This window comes from Polyodon spathula, chromosome 2, assembly GCF_017654505.1.
Source record: "Polyodon spathula isolate WHYD16114869_AA chromosome 2, ASM1765450v1, whole genome shotgun sequence".
NCBI lineage: Eukaryota > Metazoa > Chordata > Actinopteri > Acipenseriformes > Polyodontidae > Polyodon > Polyodon spathula.
The window spans coordinates 94,966,588-94,992,777 of NC_054535.1; the positions used below are offsets into that span (position 1 = coordinate 94,966,588).

The following is a 26,190-nucleotide window of genomic DNA, read 5'->3' on the forward strand; positions in this document are numbered from 1 at the left end:
GCAGCAGTGATTAGGTGTGTGTGTTTTTTTTAGCTACATGCAATAACTAACATCTCCTTGGTTATTTTATACATTGACTTGTGAGCTGGTAAATCTGAACATTTACTGGTTAATTTACAGATTGACGGATTTTATAAATGAACCATTATAAAAAAAAAAAAATCTATCTATCTATACACACACTAATATTTTTTAAATATATATACAAACAATTTAGATTAAGTCTATTCAGAGTTAGTTTAAAATGTCATTTTTCTTAAAGTGCCAACAGTGGGCAGCAGTGCTTAATGAAGCTGAACAAGTGAGCCTCAAATAAATATGTTTGGGAACTACTTAAAAGCTGTTGTGGCATTTATCATACCCTTTTGGGGACACTACTTAATATAATTTGGGAGGGTGAAATAGTAAGGTACTATAATTTTAAAGAGTATGGACAGAATTGGAATGTGATTGTGGCTAAACCATTTTAGAAAGAGACTGTTTCTTGGTGCATATGTAATAGTAGTGAGGTGCCTTCTTCCATGTTCAGGTTAACCCTTTGTGAGCCATGCCTTTACAACAAGAGACAAATTGATCTTAGAATCTACCTGTTCAACAAACATTGAAACAAGAGTTCTAGTTTTGAAGTACATGCAAGTTTGTTTTGGAAAGGTTTATTGTTCCTAGTCTTTTACTTTATACATGCAGCAATGGGCAGTTATGAAATCAAAACATTACATCTTTGTTTTTGTTTTTTTAAATCAAAGTTTCTGGTTGAGAAGAAGGGAGAATATTTTTTTCATTCACAGCTCATTTCAGGATGGTGTCTTCATTTGCTGTAAAAAGAATGGAAATGTATCAAATTTGAATCAACATTTTTTCATATGCACAAATATTATAGTTTATACACACATTTTTAAAATCTGTTTGCAATTTGACCTGTTTATTAACCCCAGCATTATCTGCAGCCTGTCTGTCCATGTACCACGGTTATGTTCTAAATAACTTATGTTTTAAATAACATAACTTGAATCCCTGTACACTTTAAGAGTGCAAGAAAGGGTACCTTCTGCCAGCTGTTTTGCAATGCGCTCTGCTTCTTCACGCTGCTTCTTCTCTGCAGCTTCCACTATCCTCTCCTCCTCTGCAATGGGCTTCAGGTAATCTGCATTACATTGTGAGAAATATAATGCAGCTTTAAATAAGGGTATATGCTTCACACACCAAGGCTGCAGAAACTACATTAACAGAAAGGATTTTGCTTTAATGGGAAGACTTCAATTCTAGTGTTTTATATCTTGTGGTGAATGAAATGTTTGAGTAACAAATAACAACCATTACACTTATGTGGATTTATCAAGATGCCAACTCGGTGAAAGCCTAGTTGTTATTTTTCAATGCACCTGGGAGACAAAAATCCTTCGTTTTGTTCCACAAATGCAACTGTGAATATATCAGAAGGAAATACTTAATCTTGAAAGTAGACACTTTGATTAGAAGCTGCACTCAGATGCATACAGCAAACTGAAATGACAGGTAGGATAACAACTTGTGCCTAATATGAAAGTATGTCATATAGTTTTTATATATTTATTTATATAAACAAACTTTCAGGGAAAAAAAAAAAAAAAATCAGTTTTACAGGTACCAGTTTACACAATAGAGAGCTATGGAACTGCATGTGTGTTTATAACACAGCTCCTGGATGCAGGCACAGTCAGCTGGCAGATGTGTACACTCGTCCATACAGTACAATACAGCTGTCATACCGGAAGCAGTGTTGTATGTTCTTTTTTTGTAGTATTAGAAGCAATGATACCTGTACATGGTTATATGTACATACCCATTTCTTTTGAAATGTGTACTTTGTGTATTTTTTCACTTTGTAGTAATGTGCTATATATGTGCTCATTTTATAAATAAAGCCTTTTTATGTTTTAATCTTCCATTTAAATAGTGCTTCTGCGATGCAAATGCTAGATGTGATGTTCATGAATGCAACGTTTCAGTTGTATCCGACAGTATGTCTTTCATTTTCATAACTAAGCAGTTTAAAAATGTATGGGTCAAAGTAACCCCATGTGGTTGTTCTAGTGTTAAAGGCATTCTGCAGAAAAGCATCTCAAAACAAACATCCCTGCAGTTTCATCAATATCAGGCGAGAGCTATCCAAAGAGAACCAATTCATACATCAGCAATTACAGTTATACTGGAATAACTTCTGTAACAAACGTGATCAAGCTTGGTCAAGTACTTCTGTACAGAAATCTTTGCACTATCAAATCAACCAAACTTGTGCTTATGAACAGCAGTATAAACAGGATAAAGGGTTTGCAAGCCTGTCATTTGTATAAATAAAGTGTTGCATTCTGTGCTTCACACCACTTGTTTGGTTCCATGGTGGCTACTTGCTATTCTCCAATGGTAAATACAATGTAAAATTTGATGCAAGCTCTTTGACATAAACTAAAACTCACCATATCTCTTCTTGCCATAGATCATTCCAACCAGTAAGGCTGACCACCTGGCCGTCTGAAATTAGTTAACAGAAAAGTTTTTTTGGTTTGTTGTTGGAATAGGGGTTAGAAATTGTTTTTGAAAAAATTACACTTGTTTATTTTACAGTAGGGGAATCATTAATTTATTGGTATTAATACATTTCTTAGGTTAGTACTACATCATGTTTTTCAGTTTTCTGCGTTTGGAGTTATAACCGTTTTCCACATTACGTACAACATCCGAAACAGAGCTCAACTGAATGTTGTGGATAGAAATGAAAAAATAAAAAAACACATGAAACACACATTTGAGTATTGGACGCAGTAAAGGCTTCAGAACTACTATCGATGTATGTCATTCACAACATTACAGTAGTTCTCTAGTTTGTTATGTATACTTGGAGCTTTAAATTTAATGAAGAGTGAGATTTGCCATATTTTCAGTATTCACTGCAGAATTTCCTCCGGTATAAACAACGTTTACTACATCTCGACAAAATGCCAGCAAGGGGACCTAACAGAAATGACCAGAAACAATTTGTCCTTCAAATATGCATACAATGGTACATCCAGTAAAGCAAACGATAGGAAAGTATTGTGTTTGACGGTCTTTTTTAACGGTAGAATATTATAGCACTGCTACATTGACACTCGCTTTCCGACTTTCCTTCGCAATCGACTCACGACCATTCTACAGTGAACTCATTTTGATGCAAAAACGGACACATTTATTTATCTCTGGACAGTGTGCAATCGTAAAATACCAGACAAATATACCTGCTCCATGACATTCCCAGAACGTATATACTTTATTTTCAGGCTGACCTTGGTATCACTTTGCTGACTCGTGGCCTAGCCTGATCTCTGAGCCTAACCACAAACAGACTGAGGTTTGAATGGAACGAAACAGCATGTAGCCGATCCAAGCAGAATCACGAATAGGTAACCCTTCTGCAACTAACAAGCCTATATTCAAATGCACACCTTGATAAGCGGCGAGACCTGCAGTGGAGGAACCATCTTGATGTACAATCTGTGACACAGCCCAGGAACGACGGGAAGAAAACCTGCGCGCTGGCGTCATACAGCGCACTGATGCAAAGAGGTGTGGTTTATATTGCAGGATCACGTGAGGAAGGAAGGCAGGCCCAGACACTCAGTTGTTGCTGACTGGTCTTGTTAAAACGTGCATGTCAATCTTTGTCAACACATGAGGTGCATGTTTTTTTTTTTTTTTTTTTTTGTTTGTTTGTTTTTTTTGTTACAGTAATTGCCACAGAAATGGTAAGTCACGCCCAACAGGTTGGGTAAAAAAATAGAAGCATCTAAAGTTAACTGACAAGTATGGTACACTACTATGATTTAGCATCATTTGTATACGTATAAAATTAAGAGGCATTTCTTTTTTGTTTGTAAAAATAATATTTATTTTATTAAAAACAAAAACACGATTTGTTATAATGTAAATTAAAGTATTTGCAGTCCATACACCCCAGTATTTACTGGTAAATTATAATAATTTCGCAAATTCCACATTAATTTTACTGAATTGGAAAAATTGCGCAATATCAATGGCAAAACAATACAGGCCTGCAAGCAAAGTGGCAGTAAGTTAGACAGAAATAGAACAAAATAAGAAGACAAAAAAAAAACTATATTAGAGAAGCATGTAACTGTTCAGAATGATAACAAATATTATACATTTTAATAAAATGTAAAAAAAACAAACAAAACATTTATTTAAAAAATGGTTTTTTTTAAAACATTTTGTCTGATAGTGATTTGATTTAAAATGCTCTATGTATATATATATATATATATATATATATATATATATATATATATATTTTATAAATAAAATACAGAAAAAAGCAGTAGCATTAGTAATCACCAGTCTGTTCAAACTCCTTGTTTTTCCACCTGGTGTTCTTTCTCTGTGCTACTGGTCATTTCCTGTTCCTCTGTGCTCCTCTCTGGATGGGTCTTCACAGCAGGGCTGCTGTTGATGGGAACAGTTCTCTCAGTCACAGCAGGCAGTGCCAGACATGGTGCTTCAATCTGTAGCTGCCCGTTGGACAAGGAGCAGGTCACCTCATCAGGGTTCACATCTTGTGGTAGCTCAAATTCCTGTCTGAACTCCTGGTATTTGAAGGCGTAGCCACCTTTTCCATCTTCTTCTTTCATTTCATGCTTTCCGGTCACTCGCAGTTTCTGCCCCACCTGTTTCACGGTCAGCTCTTCGGGTGAAAAGTCTTTGGTATCCAGCGTCAGATCAAAGCGGTTTCCTTCCTTCTCTGTCTTATAGGGGATCGGCTTGGCATCAAAGAGCTTAGTGCCCTGATCAATAGCCTCAATCTTTTTAAAGATCAGCTGATGAACTTGATCCATGAAGTCCATACTTCTCTGCATTTCCTCCATTTGTCTCAGGATGTCATTCTCCATCAGAATGAAGATGGAGCGGGTCTCTGGCCACAGTGTGCGCACTGGCACTAGCCAATGGAAAGCCATTGGTGTGCAGAAGGAAGGCTGGAACACATGAGAGCACTGCATCTTCAATGAGTATTTTGGAGTCTTGTCGTCTCTTGCTATAAGATCTCAGTCTTTGTAGCTTCAGATGTGCTAGTTTGAGTCTGTCTCAGCAGTCAGAGCTCATAGCTTTTATACCCTCACACTGGGAGTTCCTGAAACTTCCTGAACTTTCTGCATGTTGCTTCCTGGTATACTTACACTATGTGTCATGTAAGAGAGGAATGATTATATCACTGTCATGTTCTAAAACTGAATGCTCACTGCACTGCCAACTCAGTTCTAAATGCTTCAGGCATTCAGAGTTATTCTAATTATAGTGAACACCGGGTCTTTTGGTGTCTTCCCAGAGAAGCTGGATAATTCTACACAGTGTATTTTGTCATGAAAAATATTACTATTCAAAATTGTAATTTTGTTGTGTGATTTGGTACAGGTAATTGGTAATATATTTATAATGTAAAGGCGACATAATGATAAGTTTACGTAGTACCTTTAGTGTGACGTGTATTGGGAGCCCGGCGCTGAGCTGATCAGGAAGTCCGGATTGGCTAGGGAGCATGCCCACATACGTAGCACTTCCTCCTGTTACAATACCAAATAAACCTTGAGATAAATAGAATCTGACCTAATTAGAAATGGCAGATTTACATGTTAAATTTCAGAGAAATGGTGCCTTGGTCAAGTGGAACAAAGTATGAGGAATGGAACTGACCCAGCCAAAGTGAAAGGCTGAAGAATCAGTATGCAGTGTGGACTCGGAGTCAGACCAAAACGTTAAGGGTCAGACACATTGTTACTGCCCAGATATGTGACCTGAAGAGCAAGTCTCTTAGGGTTTAATGTAAGGATATGTGCTGCAAACTGTGTTTAGTGGCCGTGTAACAGTAGAGGAGGCAGTGGTTATTGTAGGGTAAACAAAGTGGATCAGGAACAAAGTCTGCCTGCTGTGAAGCACCTGAGAAAAAACTAGTAAAGGTTGGCAAGTTACAGGTTAAATAGAAATGTGCTCAGGCTAATTGGTAATTGGTTAATTGGCTAACTGGATAATTGTAAATTCTGGAAATTGCATGCTTTCAGTACGAAAGGTGGGGAATTTAATTAATCAATGATCAGGTGGGAGAATATAAAAAAGTGCTCAGACAGATTTGGAAGTCGTTTTGTGGAAAGGAGTGAGTGACTGGTAACGGTGAGAAAATTAAGACTGAACATTTTGTTCATGTTGTAGTTAAAAAAAATGCTATAAAGGTACTTAGGGAAAGCTTAGTGAAGATAAAACAAGTATAGTGAAGGAAATAGCTATACCGTGTTTAAGCCAAGCCACATTCATCTTTGTTTTTATAGTGTTTTTCACAGGTATTGTGTTCTGTTCTTTTAATTTGTTAAAGAGAAAAAGCATTCCTTTGTTGTAAAACAAAAGTGGGGAAAAGAGAAAACAGAGAATCACCCAGTTGAGCTGGAATATTTCTAATAGTGTCCAGTCTATGGTCAATAAAATTGTGACAAACCAACATTTAATGTGGTAGGTCCCTCTATACCTTCATTAGACACGAGGGTCCTTGAGGCTGTGTGCTCGCACCGCTAACTGGTTTTGCGGTTTCGAGATATCTCTTGTCTGCTCTCTCTGCTCATGCTTCCTCTTGATGGCTTTGGTATACTTCCCACAAGTATTGTTGGTGGTCGTCTTTGAATTGAAAGGGAACGTTAGGTTACAGATGTAACCCTGGTTCCCTGAAAGAAGACGACCAACAACCTGCAGGGTCGCATCAGTCGCCTTCATGGGTTTGATACAAAAGAGGAAGTGAGCTCCACGGGGGAGTGTTTGTTCCCTCGGAAGGCGGGACCGAGGATGTCACTCCCCAGCAGGGCCTATCGGCAGCTCTAATATAAAATGCTCAGCGAATACCTACCAGTGGCAGGCATGTCCCAAAAGTATTGTTGGTGGTCGTATTCTCTTTCAGAGAACCAGGGTTACATCCATAAACTAATGTTCTCATTAGTCTTCTGACAAAGGGTTTCCTTGATTAATTTATTTAGGAACTAAACGAAAACAACAAGAATATATAGATCATATTGCCATCATTAACATACAAAGTAACCACCTTAAAACTACAAATTTAGAGACACTCTGACTAGTCGTCTGACAATAGGCTTCTTAATCATGGTACTGTAATTTTTTCAGGGGCTAAACAAAAACAACAACATTATAAGCAGTATAAACCCTAACACCAGATTAAATGAAGATCTCTTGGCAAACTTGATAACGACTCCCTGGCCCCTCAGAGGTCCAGGAAAGGCTAATACCATAGTAAATGGTAGAGGTATTTAGGAAAGTTAAAAGATTTCAAATAAGTAGGTAATAAGGAAAGTCAATAGAAATGAGAAACACTGAAATAAATAATGATATCCCAAATCAAACAAATCAGTAACAAATATGGCAACATTAAGAATAACTAGAATTAACCAAATTAAAGACCTGATCTGTCTGAACTGAACCATAACATGTACAAAAATAACTCATTATGTTCACTATAATTAGAACGCATCTGAATGCCTGCAGCATTTGGAACTGAGTTGGCAGTGCAGTGAGTATTCAGTTTTAGAACATGACACAAGTTTCAGTGTAAGGGTATAAAAGCTGTGAGCTCTGACTGCTGAGACAGACTCAGACTAACACATCTGAAGCTACAAAGACTGAGATCTTATAGACAAGACTCCAGGAATACTCATTGATGATGCAGTGCTCTTGTGTGTTCCAGCCTTCCTTCTGCACACCAATGGCTTTCCATTGGCCAGTGCCAGTGCGCACACTGTGGCCAGAGACCCGCTCCATCTTCATTCTGATGGAGAATGACATCCTGAGACAAATGGAGGAAATGCAGAGAAGTATGGACTTCATGGATCAAGTTCAACAGCTGATCTTTAAAAAGATTGAGGCTATTGATCAGGGCACTAAGCTCTTTGATGCCAAGCCAATCCCCTATAAGACAGAGAAGGAAGGAAACCGCTTTGCTCTGACGTTGGATACCAAAGACTTTTCATCCGAAGAGCTGACCGTGAAACAGGTGGGGCAGAAATTGCGAGTGACTGGAAAGCATGAAAAGAAAGAAGAAGATGGAAAAGGTGGCTACGCCTTCAAATACCAGGAGTTCAGACAGGAATTCGAGCTACCACAAGATGTGAACCCTGATGAGGTGACCTGCTCCTTGTCCAACGGGCAGCTACAGATTGAAGCACCATGTCTGGCACTGCCTGCCTTGACTGAGAGAACTGTTCCCATCAACAGCAGCCCTGCTGTGAAGACCCATCCAGAGAGGAGCACAGAGGAACAGGAAATGACCAGTAGCACAGAGAAAGAACACCAGGTGAAAACACAAGGAGTTTGAACAAACTGCTGATGGCTAATGCTACTGCTTTTTTGCTTTTTTTCTGTATTTATTTATAAATGTATTTATATATTTATATATATATATATATATATATATATATATGTGTGTGTCACATTGGTGTGTTTGATATATTATATATATAATATCTATATATTATATATATATATATATATATATATACACACACACATAGAGCCTTTTTTATAATAAATCATTATCAGAGAAAATGTTTAAAATGTTTTTTTTTTAAATAAATATGTTTTGTTTTGGGTTTTTTTACATTTTATTAAAGCACACAGTGAAGATGGGTGAATAGTGAATTAATATTTCCAGATCTTAGTTGTTAAAAGTATATTCTTTCTTAAAGGGCATGTATCCCTAATAGGCAGATACACCATGTGGTCAAATTGTAGTGTCTGCTTCAAGTATTTTATTCGCAAATGTTGTGAATAAAATGTAACACATTTTGATACCTCTGATGTTGTATACGTATGTAAGGAAATGGCTGGAAAACCTGCCTGAGACCTCATCACTAGAAATGTGATGAAAGACTGGCTTGAAATATTCTGTGAGTTTTAGTTACAATGTGCCAGTAGATGGCAGAATTGCTTTAGAAATTAATTCACTTTGACCGTTAAGGATTTTTTCATTGACTTTTCCATTGTTATGGCCACCCTTTGTTGGTTTAAAGACTTAAGCACACAAAAATACTTTTTGTTACTGTTTATCATTTTGTTATTTTTGCACCTGAACACTTTGCATTCACATAATTCACCCTGCTGGCGTTCACTGGTGTGGGTGGCTGTCAACGACATGACGTAACAGCGGTGACAGAAAGGTTCCAATATGGCAGCTCCCTGCATTTCCAGCTGACCCAGAAAGCTGATAAAAAAAATTGAAATACTGGCCAAATGCTCTACTTTTTGACGCAGCAAGACGCATTTCTTATGTGTACAGAGCATTTAGAGAACCTTGTTATTTTGAGTACAGTTCCTATTTAAGTCTGAAATTGTATGTAGAACACACATTGCCTATACATAGCACAGAGAATAGGATGAGCGTTATAAATTAACAAAATCATTACATTTTCTGAAGCATATAAAAAACAAACTGCGTTTTGGAATAAGGGGTCCTATATTCCAGTGTCCTGTAATAGTAATGCATTAATTATTTTATTTCGTAAAGACAACAACATGTAGCTTATCACACATTCTTAAATTTAACCTATTTTATATTTTCCTTTTACATATAAATAACATTTATTTTCATACTCCATGTCCCTTATACTGGAATATTTGCGAAGTGTCTGTCTGATTAATGCATTCAATCTATGTTTTCTCTCAAAGTAAATGTTTATATAATTTGAAGTTTACTTCATTTATATTGCATAATTTATGTGCTGAATTCCCACATGTGGCAGGCTAGCAAGTGAAGAGAGGCCCAGAGATAGTCTGAAATTTAAAAAAAAAAAAAAAAAAAAAAAAAACTTTTATTATAAAACACAAAAATGAAAGGGCACAAGGGCCAAAACAAAGCAATTTAAACACGAATAAAGCAAAAACAAACTCACAAAAATAAAGGTTTCCAGGCTGGGCAATGCCTTCACTGGATTCAAAACATTCAAAAATCACAAACACCAAAACACCAACCTGCTTCCTCAGCTCCCTTTAAGTGAGAAGCAGAGGTCTCCTTTTATGTCAGGTGGCTGGGCGCTGATTGATCGTTAATTAACCTAATCAACCCCAGCCACCTGAACATAAACCCAAGCAGGTAGGGGAGATTAACCCCATCCCTGCCAATTTAAGAAGGGCAGAGCTTTGCTCTGCCAAACACCTCCCCCCCATGTACACTGGCCAACTTCCCCCTTCCCCCCTCGAGTCCAATTATGTCCCTTGGGTGGGCTGTTATGGTGGGCAGGGTTGATGTCAGAGCCCCCAAGCCTTCTTTAGTTGAGGGGGCCCCGGATCTCCAAGGTAGTACGGCGACCCGGCTCCCTCTGGTGGCGGAGGCAGACCCTCGACAACCCTAGAAAACAAAAAGGAGCCACTAGCAGTCCCAAGCGATGCGGAGCAGCTGGCAACCCCAGGCGATCCAAATGAGTCATCCCTGAGCGGAGTGGGTGTGGCATCCTTGGGTGGTGCAAGGCAGGCATCCTTGGGCCATAGCTCCTCCTTCTCTGGGAGCAGCAGCTCCTCCCTCTCTGGCTCCCGGGAAGGCATCTCCACTCTATTGGAGTGACTGGGGCATCTCCCATGTCTACCACCAGGTAATTAACCACCATGAGGGCAACCTCTGGGAAGGACGCTGGGTGGTGTTGTTCTTCCCACTGTTCCCACCTCTCCCCATCTTGACACCACAGCGTGTTGATAACTATGGGGAGATCGTGGACGATGGCTGCCTCGGTGCATCAACCAGTCCCAGATCTCCTGGGATGGTGGTGAAGGTGGTGGTGCTGGAGGTAGTGGGGTGGCCCCTGATGCCCGGGGTGAATACTGCACCTCTTCCTGGGTCTGGTTGTAGGGGCATCCTTCCTAGTTGTGGCTGTCCTCGATGGTCCTCCGTCCCGCACCAGAAACACCAGGGGAAGAGGCTGGCCGGGTCCTCCAGCAGTGGCTGCAGCAGCTTACATTTCTTCAGCTGCTGCTTTTCCTGCCTTTGCCGCTGTCTGCTCTTCTTTCCCATAATCAAAATAAAATAAAATAATAATTCTCCCAAAAATTCCAAAAAAAAAGAAGATACTGCTCTGAGCCTCTAGGTTCACTAGGAGCCACTATCCTGCTACTCACACCAAATGTGGCAGGCTGGCAAGTGGATAGAGGCACAGAGACAGTCTGAAATTCAAAAAAATAACTTATTATAAACACAAAAATGAAAGGGCACAAGGGCCAAAACAAACTCACAAAAATAAAGGTTTCCAGGCTGGGCAACACCAACACACCAACACACCAACACACCAACACACCAACACACCAACACACCAACACACCAACACACCAACACACCAACACACCAACACACCAACACACCAACACACCAACACACCAACACACCAACACACCAACACACCAACACACCAACACACCAACCTGCTTCCTCAGCTCCCTCCTCTTAAATGAGAAGCAGAGGCCTCCTTTTATGTCAGGTGGCTAGGCGCTGATTGATCGTTAATTAACCTAATCAACTAATCAACCCCAGCCACCTGAACATAATAAACCCAGGCAGGTAGGGGAAATTAACCCCATCCCTGCCAATTTAAAAAGGGCAGAGCTTTGCTCTGCCACACCACACTACAGATGTAAGATCAATAACAGATTTTTTAGTTTTTATTAATTTACAATCACGCTTTCAACATGTGATCCTGCATTATATATGTCGTGTGAACAGGGATTTAATGTGCATGTATTCAAGAAAGTCATTCCAATAATGGGGGACCACATAGTTAAATGCTTGTGTACCCTTGCCATGTCTCACCATAGGTCTGAGGTTATAGATACTTCATGTGAAGAAACCAGCCAGGTATTTATATACACAATATTACTTTTCATTTCATTTTGAATACCAGAATAGTTATAATCAATCAATTTACAGTTAACATGTATGGTCAATAAAACCCTCTTAGTGGCCTCCTCAGCTTTGCTTACTGTATTTAATTCAAAGCCAAAGTCTAGAAAATGTGGTTGCTATAACAATGTATATAAGTAGCTTAAAAAATAACAAAATCTGCCATACAGCAAAGAAGATTAACACAAACTCTTTGCCGCTTACCTTGCATGTGGAAGTTTAGAGAGGGAATTTCATCCTTGTGGGTATTTGCTATTTTTTAATGGAATATCATTTTTTAAAGCTCACAGCCAGAATTAACAATTGTCTGTTAAAAATGTTGATTTAGTGAGATTTAGAATTCTGAATGGCAATTCAAGGTCAATGAAGATTTTCAGTAATCCTGCCTTCTTAATGTTGTATTATAACAATATCCAGTCTGTACATTATCTCAGGGGTGCAAATCATTTTGAAAATTGGTGCTAAACTATTTTGAAAGTTTAGCACCAGAAGCCAGAGGAGCCTACTGGTGCTAAATGATCAAACCCTTTCCTAATCGAGCCCCCCACACAACACAAATGTGGAGGAGTGTGGGTGGGTCATGTGGGTCGTTTAGACCCAATGAGAAACTGTTATTATCTATGGTTGCTAAAGAATAAAAAAATAAATACAAAAAAAATGTTGCTGGCACTATATGAGGTACCCTGGACATAGAATCTAGTGCCATAGCACCAAATTTGCACCTCTGTAAATGCAATTTGTGAATAGGCAAAAATAATCCCTCTAGATATATGATTATGTACATACGGTACAGTACATTACATTGAGTGTTCTTTATTGCTTAAGAATGTATTTGTGATCAGATTGAAATAGGAAAGAACATGCTTTAGTTTAAATGTGTGCCTAAAGGCCATTGTACACCATATCTGTATGCAAAATAACATAAAAATGCAGCAATGGAACAGACACATATTACCTTGATGCATGCAACCTTAAAAATTGATATAAACAATGGCTAATAATCTACTCATATGCACTGTAAGATGTCATTAAAGAGTCAATTTTGAATGATTTCAATGGTGTCAGTTTTATGATCCGATGCTGGTAAGATCAATTTAATACAATCAACATGTACCATTTATGATCAACTGTTTAACTTGAATTTAAAGTGCTTGCAGCTAACAAAATACTCTCATAAATCATACCTTCCATTCACTACACGTGTCAGATGAGCAGGTTCCAAAGAAACATGATATCACAAACATGTATTTTATTTTATTTATTTTGAATGACATTTGGTGCTACACTAGGTAAAGAAAGTTTCTAGTTTGCTAGCCTTCTCTTCCAGGAAATTTGTTATACTTGCATTTTCTGGGTCATTTCACCCCAGCAGTGTCTTTTGGGTCATAATCTTAATGGCTGAAAAGCTTGTCAGTCATCAGGGAAGCAGCTGGTTGGTTACTGACAGAACAGAAGACCTTGAAGGGGTGAGAATAATTGTCCTGTACAGGTGAAATGACCATGATGGCTAAAACTATCAGAAAACAAGGCCTGCAGAGATTTCTGTAGTTTAGGCATACCAGATATTTTATGTTTTGTAATGAAAATACACGTCTGTTAAACATAAGTTTTTTTGTTTTTATTTCAACTGCATATTTGAGAGCTCTAGTGAATGGATGTGCACGGCATTGGAAATGTCTGGATTTATTTTATTAGCTATAATCAACCATTTCATGTATAACACATTGAAAATGGCTGCAAAAGTAATTTTGGACACAAAATAAATCAATATTTTCATGGAAAATGTGTTGCATTGTTTTCCATTACTTTGTTGTGTGTTTTAAACGTAAGTCCCTGATATTTATTTTCTGGAGGTAAATATTCTCCACAACACACAGGATGTGGGTTTAAGTATTTATATTGTAGCAATCTGACTGGTGTGCACCATATAAAGCAATGGAAAAAAACATCTTCCATAAGCCTCCACATAAAGACGAGAAGAGTTTTTGTTGTATCCGTCCTCTCATGAGTTTGCTATGCATGAAAGGGATAACACTCAAAGTACAAGAAATACAAGCCTGCTTGGACTTCTTTATTGATTAAAACTAAGCATGTAAAGTGTCTTTTTGGGGGAAATGTCTTGGTACTCAATTGAAAATCACACGAAATGCAAACTGTTGCAACCACAGACAAAAAACGCCTGCATCCGCCATACAGTATAATAAATCAAATAAAACCTCGGCATGTGGCATTTAATGTTTTTAAAATTCACTTTTATAAGTGCAATCTAACCACTGTACTAACATCAGCTATACAGGCTTCTAGACAACTTAACAGCCGTGAAGATCATTATAAATGCAGGATAGCATCAAGAATGAGACTCAGTCAGGAATAGCTGTAGTTAATAGACAAAAGCCAGTCACCAATAAACAGGCACAAGGGCCAAATAAAAGGTTAAACAATTCTGCTGTCAGGCTGGACTTTCACCTTCACTGACTATGTTCTACTGTTTACAGGAACAAACACCACCTCACAAACAAAGCATTTTCTCATCCTCAAAAGCCATGTGGCTGGAGCCTAATTAACCATTAATCATTTGATTAAGGCTCCAGCCACATTCTAACATGGTTTATGGCAGGGAGGATTTTAACCCCCTCCCTGCCTACCCTATACGCACAACTCACACACACTATTTACATGTAAGGCTTTCGCCCTCCCCTTAATCAAAAATGTAAGGATGATAAAAAAAAAAGTATGAAAAACAACCATGAAGTTCATAAAACCTCATTTTAGAAACGCAAACCCTTTGTTGAGACCGATTTCCCACACGCATGCCACATTCTCCTTGCTTTGTCAAAAGGCAGATTTTTTAAAAAGATTGTTTTTCGATTGGCATTGAAAATAACTTAAATGTCTAGTTTGTATGTTAGTCATGTTTTTTTTCCACCGTGTACACTGTTTTAAAAATAATTTTCCTGTGAGGTGCTCACTAAAAACACACCATTGGAAAGAAAATAGTTCATTCAATCAAAATATATGTTTATTACTTTCAAGCATTTAAAATCTTTAATTTTTAAGGACTACCAACATGAATGAGGAATGGGAATCTACAACTTTAATTAACATGAGCAGCTCGCAGAAATGTAAATAGGAATAAATGGAAAATGTAAATAAGAATTTTCTTTTGGGTTAAAGTGTGTTCTTATCATCGCTTTTTTCGGGAGTATGAGCATATTGTGATCTGACGTGGCTCAGTAAACGTGCAGGTACTCTTTTTCCCTACAATGAAATGGAATTCATGTGTATTCAATGCAGACAGCAGATGCATTGTTGAGTTTCTATAGCGCCAGCCCTCCTCCATTTATTTAAACGAGTTGTGGGCCGACCCTATAAAATGCTGGCAGGACGCCATGCAGGATTCGAAATCTGAGCCAACCCTTGCTTGTCAATGAAGGAGGTATAGCGGGGTAACTATCGGTCATTCGACAAGCATTCTCATTCATTCGCTTTTACTGTCATGGTACTGGCCTATATTACTGCATAGGATTGTGTTGTTAAAACCATACTGATGTTTTCACGCAAGTAATCCCATTTCAGTTATGTGACTGCATTAAACAATATATTCCTTTGATAACGAATAATACGCCTACCATATCACTTCCTCCCCCCATATTATCCAGGGTTTTTTTTTTTTTTTTTTTGTAATTTGGAATGGATAAACGCCATAATCTCATTTAGTGAAACCAGAACAAAACAAAAAGCCAGTCAGTTTCTTTGAATGTTAAACTACGTGTCCCACACACCGACACGGGTTTATCTTGGAAAGTTACCGCTGTTCGTTTTAAATAAAAGTAAACCAACCGGCGTAGCAATTGTATTCATATTTAAATGCGGTTTTGTTTAAGGGCTGAAGAAAAAATAAATCCTGATAAATGATAACCTTTCCAAACCATTATTCTATCAACAGAGCATTGTAACGTATTATCAACTCCCAAATTTACTAGCCTGTGAGTGAATGAAAATTCATTCATTTCAGTGCCCCGCCTTCTTTAGGTAAAATTGGGGGCTTGACCAATGAAATGACACGATCTCGAGAAAATGTGTCTGCCGATGATCAGATGATCAAGGAAAGGACTATTTAAAACTCCAGCGAGAAACCTGCCAGTAGTTTATGTACTGAGCAGGTCAAATAGTAGAACGTGTTATTAGGAGGGAAACAACATAATTTATTTTTAAAAAGTATTGGAAGTTTTTTTTTTTTTTTTAAATCATACGTATTTATTAAAGTTGAAGAACCGTGTATTTCCTCTGAGGAAAGACATGAAAGAACGTGCCTTCTCATTGTGGATTTTCTTTTTAACTTGCGTAGCCACTGTCTTATCTTCTGTCCTTGAGGAGGAGGGACTTTTTAGAGGTAAGACCGTAAGTAATGCAAAGGATTGTCAATCGCTGCTATTGAATGAGGATGTGCTTAGCTGTGATAAACTTTAGGACATTTTTTGACTCCAGATGAGCCAAACAGTATTGATTTCGGACCTGAAATTCAGTATGAGGACTGGTTATAGGATTTTTATTATTTATTTTTAAGGCAGTTTTGTTAAATGTGTAACCTTGGGTTTGGATTTAAAAAGAGAAATGCTGTTAAGTTTAACGAATGTTGTTTAAACGTTGCTGCACTGCACTGCTAGAGCAGACCGGTTAACAGTAGTTCTAAATGGATTTAATATGCAAATACTATCCATGTACTTTCCCTTTTGTATTTCAACTAAAATTCAAATCCTTGTTTATGCAATTACACCAAAAAAGTGAACAGCCTTTTTGGGTCCTAAAACACTCAACTTTGGTTTCAAATTCTGCTTGTGCAAAATGTGATGCTGCTTTTAGGCATTGCCAGTTCTTTTTGTGGTCACCCCCTGTAGCTTGAACCAGACGAATAAGGAGATGCAGTCCGGCTAGAACAAATACTGAGTGGAGATGTTGTTGAAGGTTATGCTTATTGGGTGTTTTAAGGTGAGATGGTGAATTTGAGATTCTGAATTTATTTGCAAAAACTTAGCATGTCGTGACATATTAAGTAATATATAAATTTAACATTTAAAATCCCAGCTGTTCGTATGAATGTTCCAACAGATGCAAAGTCCATTAAATTCTAAAACTAAAAAGGCTAAGTCAGTAACATGGATATTTAAAGACCTCCATCTATTGCTGCTAAATAAGGATGACTTATTCAGCAGCACCTTTTTAAATATTGGCTTTCCTAGCCTATGACTAAGGGTGCTTCCACACTCTTCAGAAAGTTATGTAGTCTGGGTGTTTATCACAAAGTATGCACTGTATTTCTGTGCTCGATTTAAGGTCACAAGCATAACATATTTAGCTATTTTAAGGAAGGACTGTGAATTCATCAGTTTTGGAGCTGCATGCAGAAACATTTTTTGCCTGGTGGACCTTAGCTTTATAATACTGCTAAATAACTAGTTACTATATGAATGGAATATTCCATATTTCTTCTATACTAGAAGAAAATAAAGCTGGGATAACCGATTAAATTGCTTCAATATTTTAGTGATAAATGGAACTGGGCTAATGGAACTCCCTTTCTGTTCAATCCATAACAAGGATAGTTATACAAATAAAACTATGCTTTTATGATGAATCCTGTATTTGTGTGTTTAGTGCTCAACACAGAAGTTGCAGTAGCCCAGCCTGTGTAGTTCTTTGGCTAAGCAGATAAGTCTCTCTTCAAGGGAACACAAGCCATGCTACAGCTGTACTGGCAGCTGGCTCCAAACATGCCTTCCCCTTGACCCGGCTGTGTACCCACCCATGAGGGAAATCGACCACAGTTCTTGTCTGACCCTTTAGCTCCAGCTCTTTCAAGCCTGAAGCAACCCTAAAGGGGCAAAGTGTTCTTTCTTATTTCAGCCTTTCTATAAGAGCCCCGGATGTGCCTGTTCTCCCATAGGGCACTGAATGAATGAAGTCACCTTACTACTATCAGTATAGTGAAAATAAGGTTGATCTCAGTTGGCTGTTCTAGCTATTGTAAAATAAGCTACAATACAGAATTTTCTAGCACCCAACCCCCTTCTAATGTTTCACAAGCGATAGACACTGAAATAATTCAGCTGGCGACACTATTGATTTCATCTATCATTGACTAGTTTTGCTGCTTAAACCATACCCATTGCTATTGTAGACTTTGGTTTGCTTGGGGAAATGTTATAACTGGTTGCTACCTTTACAGATGGCACCATTGCTGATCTGCTGAAGGATGGAAACCGCAGTGAAGATGTTGTTGGTCCCAATGTGAAGTATTGCCTTCGGAAGTCCCGTAACCCCGATGACGTTGGTTGTTATCTCAACCCTGGCCAGAACGACAGTCTACAGGAATGTGGCTTCAACGCAACAGCCAAGACTATCCTAGTGATCCATGGGTGGGCTGTGAGTACACATTTCTTGATGCGTCACAAGGTCCACTTGATAAAAGAAAATAGAATCTACTTTCTACAGAGAATTTAACCAAATATTGCACTTCTGGTGTGATGTGTTTTAATTAAAAAAAATAAATCTGTTATAGAGGACATTCTAGTCACTAAAAAAAATAAATAAATAAAAAATAAAAACCCCAACTACTGTATAATGCATCCTATCATGGATATGGCTGCAGGCTCACCCTTTGGTAATTGTTCAGCTGGTTGGTACACACACTAGGCTGTCCTAACATTCTACTGTCTTGTTGTCCAAGTTACTCTTCCTAAACCTGGGTACAACTGTACTAGAGATTTGTTTCATCTTGCAGATGAGTGGTATGTTTGAGAACTGGCTCCATAAGCTGGTTTCTGCTATTCAGGAACGTGAAAGGGAAGCCAATGTCATTGTGGTTGACTGGCTCAACCTTGCCCACCAAGTGTATCCAGATGCTGTTAACCACACACAAACTGTCGGGGATGACATTGCAAAGTTACTCGAATGGTTGAAGGTACGACCAGGTTTAATTGTATAGATATGTTTTAAATAACTACTGTCTTGCAGCTTTATTAAAGTTACTGTAAAAGGTATGTTCTTGGAGGCAACACTCCAAATACACTACCATTTTTTAAAACTGTGTGTGTGGTTTAGTTTGACTAAACAAGCAAAACTCTTGAATAAACTTCCGGTGTTTAAAAACAGGTGACGTTCATCTGCGTGCATGAGGTGCAAAGCTGTGTAGCTTAAGGTTGGTGCTGGCAGCTGCAATCTGTTTATGTGGGCAGCAAATATAAACCTGTGAAGATCACAATTTAAACTCTTGTCTCATGTTTGCAGGATGAATTGAACTTGCCTCTTCAAAATGTGCACATGATTGGGTACAGCCTGGGGGCTCACGTGGCTGGCTATGCTGGTACCTCTGTGAATGGGACAATCGGCAGAATAACAGGTAAAGTGAAGTCGCATCGCGCTGTGTGTATTTCCATGAGTATTAATTCATTTAGTGCAAATATAGATTCCCTTGACTTTTTACACAGTTCTACTGGCTGTGCAAAGGGGAAGGCATTAAGCAGCACAGGGCTACAGACGTTAAAGGATAGCTGACGGAGAGCTTTGTCCTGTTTTTAGGTCTGGACCCGGCAGGCCCCATGTTTGAAGGGGTCGATTCGCACAAACGCCTGTCTCCTGATGATGCTGACTTTGTGGATGTTCTGCACACCTACACAAGGGAGGCTTTGGGTGTCAGCATTGGCATCCAGCAACCTGTGGGTCACATTGACATTTATCCTAATGGAGGGGATATCCAACCTGGCTGTGGTTTAAGTGACATCCTGGGCACAATGGCTTATGGAGGTAAGCATATCTTGTAATTTTAAACTCTTAGCTTTACATGCCTTTTGAGTTTAACAAAGCTCCATGAATTTCCTACACTATGAAAATAACGCAGTTAAATTTAACTGCAAGAAAAGGCTCACGGCTGTCTTGTCAGAATAATTGTAGATTTGTTTAACAGTAAGGCACTTGCTTGGGTATGTTGTGAATGTGCCATTTAATTTGACAAGTGGGATTCTTAGACATGGAGTAAAAGGTACTGCAGGGGAAAATTACCAACAACGCTGGTCTGATATTAGAACTTGTGCATCAATTTTTGTACTTTTTTTTTTTTTTTTTTTTAAACACACATTCTAAATGGCTGTAACATTTAATAAATTGGAAGTGATTTATTTCCAAGAGTGCATCTGAGTAAACTGACCACCAGACTATCAATGAAAGAATGAGGTGCTACATGTTCATGCCTTGTTTGAATAGTTACTCTGAAGATGCACTCCATTATCTGATACTGAAATGTAATGCAAGTTCTTTTCTGAATTGCTGATTTCAGTTGTTCCCCTTGTGCGTTTCAGGTTTTGGGGAAGCTGTAAAGTGTGAGCATGAGCGCTCAGTGCATCTTTTTGTAGATTCACTTCTGAATAAAGATCACCAGAGCTTTGCATACCGGTGCACGGATCCCAGACGCTTTAAGAAAGGGATTTGCCTGAGCTGCAGGAAAAACCGATGCACCAGTCTGGGCTACAATACCAAGAAGATGCACAACAGGAGAAACAGCAAGATGTACCTCAAAACACGGGCAGATATGCCTTTTGGAGGTAAGCAAATCGGTGTTCTGTATTCCTTCAAATTAAGACAACCGTCCAATTTGAGGAAAGAGTAAAGCTGCATTTAGAAAGGTAAAACGTCCTTTACACAAGGAAATAACGTGTGGAGCCATTAGTTATGCACTGCTTCTCATTTCTAGCTTTGATTGCTTGCATCACTGTACTCTTAACTTGGAGTACTGTGGTCTTTTAAAATTGGTATGTGTGAAAATTGTGGCACTTGTAGAAATGTACTGAAAGTTTCCATTATGCTGTAAATAAGGCATGACAAGTTTAAGTAAAAGCGAACTGCCACATCTGTTTATTTGGTTTATTCGTGCAAGGAAAATATAAAATTCATACTGCTTCTTTTAAGCTGAAGTAAATTGAGAGACTTTTTCAACACTTGCATTTGATAACACAGTGTAACAACTCTGTTCCTGGGTAGTAAGTGTTTCCTAATTGCTTATGCCTCAAGTATACAAAATGGCTATTCCCCACAAACTTTGCTTTTGTGACCAGGACAGGTACATTTCAAAATATCACTATTTCCAATGGGGAAAACTGGCGGTTGTCTTCGTTCAGTCAGAAAAAACATATGAATCCAAAGTAACATGTATTTGTACTAAATTAATAAAAAAATGACTGATCGAAAGATTTAGAGTAGTTTTGAGATTTACGATTATACCGTATTTACTGTTTTTTTTTGACTGAACGAAGACAACCGCCAGTTTTCCCATTGGAAATAGTGATATTTTGAAATGTACCCGTCCTGGTCACAAAAGCAAAGTTTGTGGGGAATAGCCATTCTGTATACTTTTGAGGCATAAGCAATTGGGAAATAACACTTACTACCCAGAAACAAAAATTGTTAGTGTAATCAAGTGATACAACAAAAGACCTTCACAAAGACTTGTCCATGTTTATTTTGCAAGGCATTCAGTGCAGCAAAAAAGTAGATACTGTAGTAGTACACCATGCAGTTGCCAATCTATATAAATAGAACCTTTTTAATTAAGTACATTAATATGAAAATTAACATTGCATTGTATCAATTGATTCAGTTTTGTACATCACCTTTTAGGTTATCACTACCAGATGAAGATGCATGTTTTTAGCAAAGCCGATGGGGAGGACAAGGACCCAACATTTTTTGTTAAACTTTACGGTGCCCATAATGACACACAAGACCACAGTGTTGACCTGTAAGTATCTGTACTTTGAGGTCTCCTGTTTTACAAAATACAATTAAGTCCTTCTAGTGGTACTATAATTTTGGTGCATACCAATTTATGCACACAACGCACTTTGAGAATATTTCTACTAAAGTCATGACTGTAACCACAAACGTGTGTCTTTTAAACTGTTTAGATTCACATCAGCGCGCAGTGCCAAAACAAACTAGCTGCACTCTGCAACTTTTTGCAGCCTCTTAGTGAGGAATATATATATTTTCAGACCGGACAAGATTGGCCTGAATTTTACCAACTCCTTCTTGGTCTTCACTGAAGAAGACATTGGGGATCTGCTCAAGATCAAACTCTCCTGGGAAGGTGCTCCTAAGTCTTTGTCTTCGATGTGGAAAAAGATTAAGTCTTTATTTCTCTTTGGAGGAACCAAAGAGAACCAGGTACTGGAGGTGCGGCGCATTCGTGTCAAGTGTGGAGAAACCCAAAAGAAGTGAGTAGAAGCAGCGTGCCAGGAAAACCTTTACTGCCATGCTGTGGACACACTTAAACAAGTCGTGAGGGTCCATGCTCAAACATCACACCTGCTTTTATCTCTTTAAACCCTAAATGCTGTTCCTATATTGTAGGTTCACTTTCTGTGCTAAAGATCCAACTGCAACCAAGATAACCCCTGGAAATGAGATAACGTTTGTCAAGTGTCGGGATGGATGGGAAGTCAAACCTAGAAAAAGGTAAGACTAAATTTCCTATTGCTTTAAGTACATCTGTGCAATTGAAATGCCTCTGCTGTTGTCTTTGCACGGTATAGCTGCTGCTGTGATGTCTGTAGAAGGTCACCACTGCATATAATGGTATACAACGTTCAACATCATAGAAATGCATCTAAATTGGTTATACTTTACAGTGGGTGATGGGGATTAATTTTATTCCCCCCCCCCCCCCCCCCCCCCAAATAAGTTCACTAACTTGTTTACATGGGAACAACAACCTTTTTCTATTAACAGGAAAAATGTAAAGTTAAGTTTGAGGCTTATGCTTGGTTCCATTTGTGAAGCCATTATCTTAACTGTAAGTGTTATCCAGAAAGCACAAAATCATGTCACTCCATTGTAGATCACGGGTCAAAGTGGTGACAGCGGGACATTGCAAATTCTTACAAGCTGCCCCTGTAAATGCTTAAAGGAAGCATAATCTAGAAATTGTAAATGCACTTTACTGAAGTGACTTTTTTTTTTTTTCTCCCCCCCCCCCCCCCCCCATTTTAGATTGCACTATTAAATCAGGCTGAAACTTCAAAAAACTGACCCACATACCCAATGGGGACTGAAGCAGAAATGCCCAAAACATCATCCATGTTTCTCTATGCACTTGCAAAGCCCTTTGGTGCTTCTACTGTATGTTCGGTAAAGGAGCAGCCGTGTGGATCCAGAATGATACTAGCCAACTGGGAGGAAGGAAAGCCCTTCTAACTACACATGGACTTCTGACTGAGCTTCTGTTGTACTGCCTGCTTGAACACCAGCTGCCTACAAGCCACTGAGATCAACAAGCAAAGGCACGATGCATTCTGTTTGTTACTGTGATGTGTGTATGTATAAAGTACATGTTTTGTATGCTCCAATTAATATTTGTGTATTTTTGTAAGTAACTTATTTTGTCGGAGAAGTAAATTCTTTATGAATCCTCTTACACCCTTGTCATAATACTATGGTGTGTACGTAGAAGTTAGTCTGCATGCATCCATCTCCCTGGAGCTGGACCAAGATTTCTAAATATTTGCTAGAGAAAGGAAAGGCTACTAATATAGCACACAGGTTTGACTAGTTTCACACCTGTAGTCATTCTCCAATGCAATAGTTACTTTTACTAGAGAGGGATCTAGTGTCTTTTTTTTTTTTTTTCATTCACATTTAAAACTGATTCAACAAGGGAGGAAGGCATATAAAAAGTTACTGAGCACAGGTTCAAAGTAAATTTGTACAGCTTTACAAAAGGTCAATGATACCATTTTGTTACATAATTAAGAAATGGTATTAAAGATATGCAAAACAGTTTCAGAAAGGCTGTTCCCATGTACTTCTACCAGCCTAAGTATTTTTCAATAGTGTGACAGCAGCCAACTGGCACAGGAGTAGACATGTGGAAAGAGCAACAGAAACTGATGTCTAAATGCACATGTGTGCTTAATGACACGCTGCAGTAAGAAATGCCCTTCCTAATGAAACTAATAAGGTATGATGCGAAATGCAAAGACAGCAGTCAGTCTGACATTGGCGACCACTTGAATTGCACCAAGCGACTGAAGACGTTGATTGCAATTGGCTTGAGCCCTGCAATCACTGGCTTCTTAACAAGGAAGAAGCTTCAGCGTTACTTGTGGTCTGCCAAGAGGGCATGTGGGGTCTATAGTAGTGTGGATAATGGACAGAGCTTCGAGACTACAGACTCCACGTTAATCGAGGAAGGACTGAAGCCCGAAGCGAAAGAATCTGACCGAAGTTACATCTCAGTTGCAATTGATTCTTCTAACCATGTTCTCAGAAAACCCCTACGTTCTACCCTTACAATAAGCTTTGACATGCCTTTGCAGTAGACATTATTTTATGGTTATAAAGGAGGAACTATGCTAATATTTTGGACGTCATGCATCATAAGAACTGTGTTTAGCTTTAAAATGATATTACAATGATGTAGTGCTTCTTTTTGGACATTTTATCATATAATTTATAAGTTTAATAAATACTTCTGTGAAAACACTGTACAGATATAATAAAAACACTGGGTTTTCCACATTGTATATTATACTTGTTTGTGCGTTATATTGAAACACATTTCTATACTTTTCCCGCACTTTCTTGAATATGACTTGTTCAGGTGGGACTCTATGATCGTCTGATGTGAATAAACACCTCATCCACTTAGAATATGGAATGGGAAATTGCAAGAAAAATGCAGTGTGTACAATGAAAACATTGATTGTGTGCTAAAACGTGGATTCATCAAGCATTGAGTGGGAATAGGGTGTATGATACAATATTTTCTCAAAAATGATGACTGCAGTCAATTCCTTTATCTAAACAGTGATCGCAATAAAGTTGGTGTATGTTTCTCATATCATATCTGATTGTATCAAATCATATCTGATTGTGGTTGGTAGAGGATGAATCTGAGGGCTCTGGGTCCTATGAAGCATTTTCTCTGCCTCCATTTTACCACAGGTAGCAAGTCAGGTGACAGAAAGTTACTGCTTTTCTGAGTCTGAGTGCTGGCCAACACGTTTCAGGTGCAGTAATGTATATGTCAATTGTATGCTATATTTTTTTTAATTATTTAATATAGTACTGCACTGAAGTTGAAGCTTACTCTTCAGTTTATTGTTTCACCTCCAAACTTGATGTTGCTTTGTTATGAAAAGCAAAAGAGGGGACAAAAGGTACATGCCAAAAACGCTATCTTATCTTTCAGTAACACCCAGGCAGATTAAAGTAAAGGAGGGGACAGGAAACAAATGCACAAAAAAACAACAAAAATCTTAACTTTCAGTGACCCTTGGAGGGGACATCATAAGCTCATTTTAGTCGTTTATGAGAATACAATTTGTAATTTTGACTTGGCCTTGATTTTATTTTTTAGTTTGAGTAGGTAGGTGGTTAGTAGATGTTTACATTAAACTAATGTTATTTTTATTATTCATGTGATAAACTCTGACAGCAGTAACCCCTAGGAAATACAACAGCTCACTAATTCAGTGCTTGTAAAGTCCAGCTGTTTGAAATCTAAACCTGAGAATGAATGAATGAAGAGACACATACAGTGCCGAGAAAAAGTTTGTGACCCCCGTTAGGATTTTCACATATTTCGAACCTAAAACGTTATTAGATCTTAATCTAAGTCCTAATAACAGATAAAGATAACCTGATTAAACAAATGACACAAAAAGATTATACTTTTTCAACATTTATTTATCCACAAATGATTCAACATTCAATATCCATGTGTGAAAAAGTATGTGAACCTTTAGATTCAGTAACTGGTGGCACCCCCTTGAGCAGCAATGACTTCAACTAAGTGTTTCCTGTAACTGTTGGTCAGTCTCTCACATCAGTTTTGAGGAATTTTTGCCCATTCCTCCTTACAGAACTGCTTCAACTCGGTGACATTTGAGGGCTTCCTTGCATGGACAGCTTGCTTCAGGTCCTGCCACAACATTTCGATGGGGTTTAGATCCAGACTTTGACTAGGCCATTCTAAAACGTGGGATTTCTTCTCCTGCAATCATTCTTTTGTAGATCTACTTGTATGTTTAGGATCATTATCTTGCTGCATGACCCACTTTAGATTCAGCTTCAGCTCAAGGACGGATGGCCTGACATTCTTCTTTAGAATCTTCTGATACAATGCAGAATTCATGGTTGTATCAATGATGGCAAGCCGTCCAGGTCCTGAGGCAGCAAAGCAGCCT

General features: G+C 38.4%; 3 protein-coding genes and 1 long non-coding RNA gene across 5 annotated transcripts; 2 read left to right on the forward strand and 2 right to left on the reverse strand.

The window, feature by feature from the left end:
- Positions 1-1,045: 1,045 nt before the first annotated feature.
- LOC121304232 lies at positions 1,046-3,453 on the reverse strand. The gene is made up of 3 exons (XR_005947928.1): positions 3,255-3,453; positions 2,457-2,511; positions 1,046-1,144 (listed from the first exon to the last, which is right to left on the reverse strand). It is a non-coding gene; the product is annotated as an uncharacterized LOC121304232 (long non-coding RNA).
- An 857-nt stretch (positions 3,454-4,310) lies between these two features.
- On the reverse strand, positions 4,311-5,126 carry LOC121328595 (heat shock protein beta-11-like). The gene has a single exon (XM_041273403.1). It carries the CDS (start codon positions 5,025-5,027, stop codon positions 4,377-4,379), a length of 651 nt encoding a protein of 216 aa, XP_041129337.1. The 5' UTR covers positions 5,028-5,126; the 3' UTR covers positions 4,311-4,376.
- Positions 5,127-7,673: 2,547 nt separating this feature from the next.
- LOC121328600 (heat shock protein beta-11-like) lies at positions 7,674-8,412 on the forward strand. The gene has a single exon (XM_041273416.1). It carries the CDS (start codon positions 7,736-7,738, stop codon positions 8,387-8,389), a length of 654 nt encoding a protein of 217 aa, XP_041129350.1. The 5' UTR covers positions 7,674-7,735; the 3' UTR covers positions 8,390-8,412.
- Positions 8,413-16,098: 7,686 nt separating this feature from the next.
- On the forward strand, positions 16,099-24,592 carry LOC121304235 (endothelial lipase-like). 2 transcript variants are annotated; one of them, XM_041235257.1, is made up of 10 exons: positions 16,099-16,346; positions 18,180-18,376; positions 18,735-18,914; positions 19,241-19,352; positions 19,532-19,756; positions 20,308-20,550; positions 21,623-21,743; positions 21,997-22,218; positions 22,355-22,459; positions 22,994-24,592. In XM_041235257.1, the coding sequence occupies exons 1-10, from the start codon at positions 16,253-16,255 to the stop codon at positions 23,004-23,006; spliced, it is 1,512 nt and encodes a 503-aa protein (XP_041091191.1). In that variant the 5' UTR covers positions 16,099-16,252; the 3' UTR covers positions 23,007-24,592. The 2 variants fall into 2 exon arrangements, with proteins under 2 accessions (XP_041091191.1, XP_041091199.1); XM_041235265.1 differs by lacking the exons at positions 22,355-22,459; positions 22,994-24,592 and having other exon boundaries at positions 21,910-22,001.
- Positions 24,593-26,190: the final 1,598 nt, after the last annotated feature.